This window comes from Botrytis deweyae (genome assembly GCF_014898535.1).
Source record: "Botrytis deweyae strain B1 chromosome Unknown BDEW_012, whole genome shotgun sequence".
NCBI lineage: Eukaryota > Fungi > Ascomycota > Leotiomycetes > Helotiales > Sclerotiniaceae > Botrytis > Botrytis deweyae.
Window position 1 is genome coordinate 1,101,015 of NW_024066219.1, and position 7,429 is coordinate 1,108,443.

At 37.2% G+C, this 7,429-nt stretch overlaps 1 protein-coding gene across 1 annotated transcript; it reads right to left on the reverse strand.

The window, feature by feature from the left end:
- Positions 1-1,698: 1,698 nt before the first annotated feature.
- Positions 1,699-6,410, reverse strand: EAE98_006152 (uncharacterized protein). Its single transcript, XM_038953774.1, has 3 exons — positions 5,034-6,410; positions 4,870-4,965; positions 1,699-4,800 (listed from the first exon to the last, which is right to left on the reverse strand). Exons 1-3 carry the CDS (start codon positions 5,262-5,264, stop codon positions 2,302-2,304), a joined length of 2,826 nt encoding a protein of 941 aa, XP_038810169.1. The 5' UTR covers positions 5,265-6,410; the 3' UTR covers positions 1,699-2,301.
- Between the last annotated feature and the right edge of the window lie 1,019 nt (positions 6,411-7,429).

Here is a 7,429-nt window from a genome sequence, read left to right on the forward strand (position 1 = left end):
GTTTTCTATTATAAAATTTCGATTAATTACAATTAAAATTAATACCTTGATTTTTTTATTGATTATTAAAATAATTATAATCAAAATTAGTATCTTAATTCTTTTATTGATTATTAAAATAAACTTTTTCCTCTAAATTATTATAAATATCTTATCACCAAACTATCCACACCTCAATATTAACAACAAAGGATTTATTTGAATAATTGATAAATATATTAATCAATTCTTATAAAATCTTAAATTTAAAATCTATAACCTACTATTTAATAGTTTTTTTATATCTAATAACAAGCTATTTAAACTTAATAATGAAATTACTAAATAAAGTTTTTTTTATTCTATATTTATTATAATTTATAAAAACCTTATAAAAAAAATTAAGAATTTGATATTGTTTATTCAATTTGTTTTAGATACTTATAATAATATATTATTTAGAAAATTAAAGATTGAAATTATATAGATTATTAATAATTATATTGAAATATATTTGATTATTTATATAAATAGAATCAAAAAATAGATTAATAAGAAATATAATTTTTTGAAATTCCGATTTATTTTTGTAATTTGTAATTAAACAATAATTAATAATATTACAAAATGTAATATATTAATTTTAACACTTTATAATATCCTATTCATTGCTATTAAACTTCTTAGAAATAGTAAGGTATTTATAGCAATACAAAGTCTATAGATTATTTCGAATAGCGATTTTCAATATACTAATTGTATTATTTAATTCATTAACTTTGATCTGGATATTAATAATTTAGATTTAGAATACACTTATATACAACTTGATTAATTTAAATACAATTTAGATAATTGCAAAATATATAGTACTTGGATTGTTAAATAAATCTGTAAATAGAAAGGTATCGGTTTCAACAGAGTTGAGAATATAGTTCAAAAATAGAAACTGAGGGGATAGATTAAATACAGATGCCTAGTTAGTTATAATTGTAATTAAAATTCAGAACAATAATAATTAAGATATATAGCAAAACAACAATAAATCCGATCGATTCAATTAAATTAGAATTTTAATAGATTTGAAATAGAAATAAAATTAAAATAGTTTTTAAAAAGATAATATAAATTGTTAAGGTACAAATAAAGATTTATATTGTACTATAAGAATAAAAGAACTATAAAAGGGTAAGGCCTTTTTATAGGAAGTAGGGCATGCTAATGGTGTATGCCTGAGGCATGAAGGCAATATAGTTGGCGCCGTGACATCTATATATTTTATAAAACACTATATTTATATAAACTTATAAACAAAATAGTAATAAAAAGCAAGATATCGATTTTTGTTTTCTAATTTCTCTTTAATAAAATAAAATAATAAGTAAATTATTTATTTACATATACAATACAAATTATTAATTTTAATTTAAATATATTAGAAAGATTATAAAATATCATAGAATATATAATAATTGAGTTAATTATATTAACATATTAATATATTAATTTATATAAAATATGTATTTATTAAAAAGTAAGATTCTTATTTATAAAAGACGATATTTATTAAAAATAGACTATTATAGTAAGTATAGTATATATTCTCTCTTAAGCCTCTTCTAGAAGATTTCGGAATAATTAATCAAACAATTAATCAATTAAATAAACTCGACATTTATAAATAAAAAGCAAAGTATTAAAAAAACACATTCATCAATCATTCAAATCAATACCTTTCACATAATTTCTATAGACACCTAAAATAAGAGTAAAGCAGAGTAGAGTGTCTTTCTTCATAATATAGATAAATATGCGAGTATGTAGGTAGTTAATTGATACTATGTATTCCTCATTGGCCCTACACACTCCATATCCATTGCCACCCTCCCATACCTATCCATCAACTCTTAAGAACACCAAGGTATCAATCAAATCCAACCATGCGCACTAAACTACCCATCCATCCATTCAATTTATGACCCACCCTCCCCTTGTTCCCAAAGCACTTCTGGGGAGAAATAAATAAATACAAGACGAGATGCGCCAAAAAAAAAAGAAGAGAAATTCAAATATCCTCATTTGACATCCTGTGAAGGATCAATCCGATAAAAAACAATCGTGATGAAAGGATTCAATAAACCTTCAACTCCATCTGATGATTATAAAAATAAAAATAAAATCAACGCGCACTTCGCTATGTATCTCCAAGCTATACAACATATCTTATAATCGTATCGTAAATGACGTATAATGCATCAATTGTTCGAAACGCAACTTCTTGAAGAATCCGGTCTCCATGTTCGCTTCGTATGTTGAAATAAATTACCTACCCCATCGACTACCTCTTCTACTACTTGAGCCAGAATCTCCTCCTCTATTTGCTTCGTAGCCTCTGGCCTCGTCAATACTTCTTCGATCTCTTCCAATCTCACTCATGTCAAAGAGTAATGGCTCATCATCTGGTTCATATTGTCCCCTGCTAAAACTATATCTGCCACCACTAGCTCGTTCACTACCACTTCCACTTCCTCTATCTACGAGGAGGCTAGAGAAAGAACCGGTTTGTGGTGGAGTGACTCCACGGCCACCAGTTTTACCAATGCGTGGTCGATATGGTGAGTTTGCAGAACCTGGACCACTGAATCGAGAAACTTGAGGAACATCTGGATCATGAGCTTCCAAAGATGATGAAGTTTGACGAGACATGGCAGTGGTACCTTCGGAGATTCGAGGAGCAGGTTGAAGTTGAGATGAAGATTGTCCAGTTGGTGATTCTACCTCCTCAGAAGCTTGTCCAATGTTCAAAAGGGCACTCAAACTTGGTGGCTCCCGATCATCGGCTCCTAAGCTTATACTTCTGTGCACCCCAAATGGGAGATCACCCAATTCATCATCGATTGCCAACGATCGATGTTGCTGAGCAACAGAACTTGATCTTCGAGCGTGAGGGTAGTACGGTCTAGGTGAGGTAGGAATATCGATAGCATTTGTTCCAGCATCATTTGGATGATCACTATCTTCCACATCATCTAATCTTGCTTCTGAAGTCCTACTTCGTCGACTTGGTCTTCGTGGTTGATCGTACTCAGCTATTGAATTTGCACTTAATCGTGAAGGAATGGCGGGAGTGTGAGGAGTGTGTGGTGAGATGGGTTTACCGGGAGATGATCCTGCTGAAATTGAAGTAGCAGCAACCATAGGGGGTACACTGGATAATTGCCGACTCGAAGAACTTGATGATCTTTGTAGCATTGTTGATGAAGCCATGGAATCTGTCAAAGCATTATGTGAATCGCGCATTGATTGAAATCTGGATAATTGTGCAGTGGCTCTTTTTCTTGATGCTTCTCCAGAAGGTTCGAAACTCTGTAAGGTTTTCTTACTTTCCAAAAGTTTCAAAAAGTCCGATATATTGTCATCATCAGTTTGTAAGGATCCCGAACTACCACCGGTTCCAGCTTCTGCAAGAATACCAGAACCTGGTTGCACGGAAGATGAGAGACTTTGTTTACCACTGCTTCCTTGATCATCTTCTCCTGTTTTACTAGCTGCTCCATAAGATGATCTGCCACGACGATGACTAAAACTACTGCTGTAACGAATTGGAGCAGGTTTTGGTGAGCTTGAGACAGATGTGGGAACAACATTGTCTGCGGCCATTGGGCCCCCTCTCAACGTAGCCGGCATTCCAGCTATGAGAGATGAACGATTTCTTGCTTGTGCAAGTGCACTAATTCCAGATGGCCTTGGCAAGGACCCTGGAGATGCAGGCAAGGTTTCACCAGCATAAGTGGCACGGCTGGGAGAGGAAGAGAGTGAGCCAGCTTTGAATGGCTGAAACGATAATGATGGTCTCCTCGCCATCGCGATACCTTCCAATGACTTTATGGAACCTTTCGATCCGAGTGAGGGTCGTGATTGTGGTAAAGATCCCATAGGCGGGGAGCTCGTATCTGATCCTATGGGTCTCTGAGCTCTCAAGGCGGATATTGGGCTCGAACCTCGTGGAGGAGCGTTTCCGTGGAATGTTGATAAACTTCCATATGTTTGAACTGGGCCGGAATCATCTGTAAGTTGTTTGTGTGCTGGGAGTGAACCAATTTCAGGCTGCTTTGTTGACCTTCGACGACTCAAATCACCTCTTGCTGCCAATGAAGGAGTGAAAAAATGTTCGTCGGCACCCATGAATCGAGAGCTGAGAAGAGATTCAGAATCATCAACACGAAAGTTACAATCATTTCGATATGTTACTTCGGCGAAAATTGGACCGGCAGGAGTTTCAGTGGTTCCAAGGTTATGCGTCGAGGTAACTGGACCACTGTGGACGAAGATGGGTTGTTTAAGGCCATCGATTCGACGTGGTTGAGTATTACCGGTTGTGATACGACAATTAACACTCAATGAATTTGTTGGCGCTCCACTCTTTCCTATGTTCTTTTTGAATTTCTGGGCCGGCAATAATTTGGATGCTGAATACAATGCGCGAAAGAAAACAACACACTGTTTGTAGAGAAGGGGTAATGTAGGAGCAAAATTATTGTGCTGCTCTCCAGGAATATCTCCGAGCTCAATTCTCCAACGTTCTAGTATGACTTCGCTACGTTCATCATCGGAACTACTCGAATCACTTAGAGCATCCAAAGCATCCCATCGCTTTCCCAAATCATCTACGATAACCAATCTCTGACTTTTCGTCAAGTGGGAAGTATCGATGTATGTTTCTATGATAAGTGGTGGTGGTCGATTCTGGAAGCCACCGCACGTTCGCCATGTGTTGAGCTCATCTCGATATGCATCGGTATCATCGGTTTCGATTTGAAACTATCGGAGGGAGAATCGTTAGTTTATGACAACAGCAAGGGCAACGCATGATAGGGAAAAAGTACACACCCATTTGCTAACTTTCACGGTTCCATCTCTGTTGAGGACTACCGGGAGTCCTACTCTCGATCCTAGTAAGATGATTGCAGCTTTCGTGTGGAAATTCTAGAGAAGTCAGGTTAGCTCCGTTTCGAATGGAGGACGAGCATGTATGATGATTGAGCATCACTGACTGATATGATTTGATCCATTCTCTTGACCGCTTCTCGACTTGGGCCAGTAGCAACCATGGATCCACCATCTCCACCTGCATCGTCTGCTTCTTGATAGTGTGGCATATCTGATAGTGTTCTCGAATGGGCAGATCGACCTTCTTCTCTAGGGTTGTTTGTTCGAGTTGGATTTGTTTGTGGTGACGAGGCTGGGGAGGCCGTCCTAGGTGAGGGACGAGGATGTTGATGCATTATATGATAATTGCTGACGTAGATGTTGAATCGTAGCACGCTGTCGGTTCAGCAGCAAATGCAAGATGCGCTGGTATTTGCAGAAAGATAATGCTCCTACTCAAGTCTCACACATCAACAATCGTGATTCTAGATGGTAAATAAAGCGGTTCCAAGATACCACATAACTTGGGCATCCATCGTAGTATGATTCTAGTAAATTTTTCGAGGGTTCTAGAGTTTTGCAATCTCTAGATGTAGTAGAGGACCAAGATTATGGAGGTCCGTATTGGATATCCTCCCAGGCAGTGAAGTGGGAAAGAAGGTGGTTGTTGGGATTTGGGGGAGGGGGTTTATTTGAAGTGGGTACTTGAAATTCAAGCAACAGACATGATTGCGAATAAGGCTTTCAGTAAGGCGTAAGATAGAATGATGAATCGAGAGAATTGGAATGGATAAGATTGGTGAATGAATATTGACAGGACTTTTGCCGTATTGATTGATGAAAAGATGGCGCTCCCGTCAGTTGCAGTTGGGATGGAAAATAAATTGAGGAAATTGAGAAGGGAGTAAAAAGTCCAGGTGCCGGTCGAAGTTGTGGTGGTGGTGGTGGTGGTACAAGGAGGTTGAAGCTCAGATGGCGATTAAGGATTAAGAGAGAGTAAGAGAGAGATGGAGATGGAGATGGAGATGGAGACCTGGTGGACTGGTGGACTGGGGCTGGGAGCAAGAGAGTCATGCAGGTTTATGAGGGTGGGTACGATGACTGAACTGTAATTGATTGACTTTGTCGTGACCTAGTACTGACCCCGTACATACAGGACTAGCACTTTTGATGAGAGAATTGAGAATTGAGCCTTGTGATTGAAGATTGAAGATTGAAGGGATGGAGGAGATCAAACGAAGGCAGAGAGGTGTGTATGATAAGAAGAGTAGCTTGGGATGGAATTGATAAAGTTGATTGAGATTTGATTTCAAAGTTTGGAGATTGAAGAGGTGAGGTCAAACATTGTCTTGGTAAAGGATCCAAAGAAAAGATGAAGATATATTTATTACCAGTTCATTCGGTCGGTATTTACTTTATATGGATGATATGGGTGGTATGAATATGAGTAGTATGAGTAGAGTAGTATACGATATGAGTAGTATGAATGATATGAATGGTATGATGAAACAATGAAATCTGCCTAGTCACTCCCTAGTAAGCAAAGATCTCGAGCTGGGAAGTGAAGGCTGCTCTTTTAGAATACTATGTAGAGGTCTGTGTTGAGTGAAGTTCCGTTCCTTTCGGTGCTCTTGAACTTGTGCTTGTGCTTGCGCATATGTAAGGCAGGTAGGTAGGTAGATAGGTAGATATGTATGTACTACCTAGTAGGTATGTGTATATGTGTATATGTGTATATATAAGTACACATAAGAGAAGCACTCTCTATCCATTCATCATTTCCATCGATGCTTTTATATTCAAAGGAACACTATCTACTATCATACACACATCCATCTCTCTATCCTCTACTCTAACACCCAGTAGATATATTGACGAGGTAGGTATCGTAGATAATCACTACCTAGTAGGTAACATATTGACAGGAACAATTAAGCAATTGGCTGGATGCACTTACCAACCCCCAAGATCCAATGAAAACATACGGATGAAGGAATCTCCCGTGCGACGTAGTAATTTAAAGCTGCATTCAAACTCAAAGTGCTTTCATTCATTCATTCATTCATTCATTCATTGACTCTTCTCTTCATCCTTTCTCCGATAACGATAACGATGAATCAGCTAACCGATAAGAACACAATCACAACACCAATAAGAATAAGGACTTGCACAACCATTTCCATTTCCACAATCACAGCCTTCTGGGACTTGAACTAATCCATTCGATCATTATTGACTACTAGGTACCCATCTATCTAGTATTCCAATCACAACTCAAATTACATCTAAGTACATCATCTAAGCCGATTTAAATACTAGGTATCAACACATACACACACACACACACACACACACTCACTCACACACACTCACACACACACACACATCTTCCCAACGTCTACCTACATAAAAATCTGCAATCATTGCATATCCCTCCATGTATCTCCCAGGATCGCTGATTCAACCTACGGTACCAAAAACGAGTAAAAAGGGGAACCTTCCTCCAAAGTAGTATGTATCC

Excerpts from the sequence above, each read along its gene's own strand:
- EAE98_006152 (XM_038953774.1), bottom strand. The coding sequence starts at position 5,264 with ATGCATCAACATCCTCGTCCCTCACCTAGGACGGCCTCCCCAGCCTCG. Across the intron at positions 4,966-5,033 it reads GAATGGATCAAATCATATCA|AATTTCCACACGAAAGCTGC; the intron begins GTCAGTGATGCT and ends TGACTTCTCTAG. Across the intron at positions 4,801-4,869 it reads CCGTGAAAGTTAGCAAATGG|TTTCAAATCGAAACCGATGA; the intron begins GTGTGTACTTTT and ends TCCCTCCGATAG.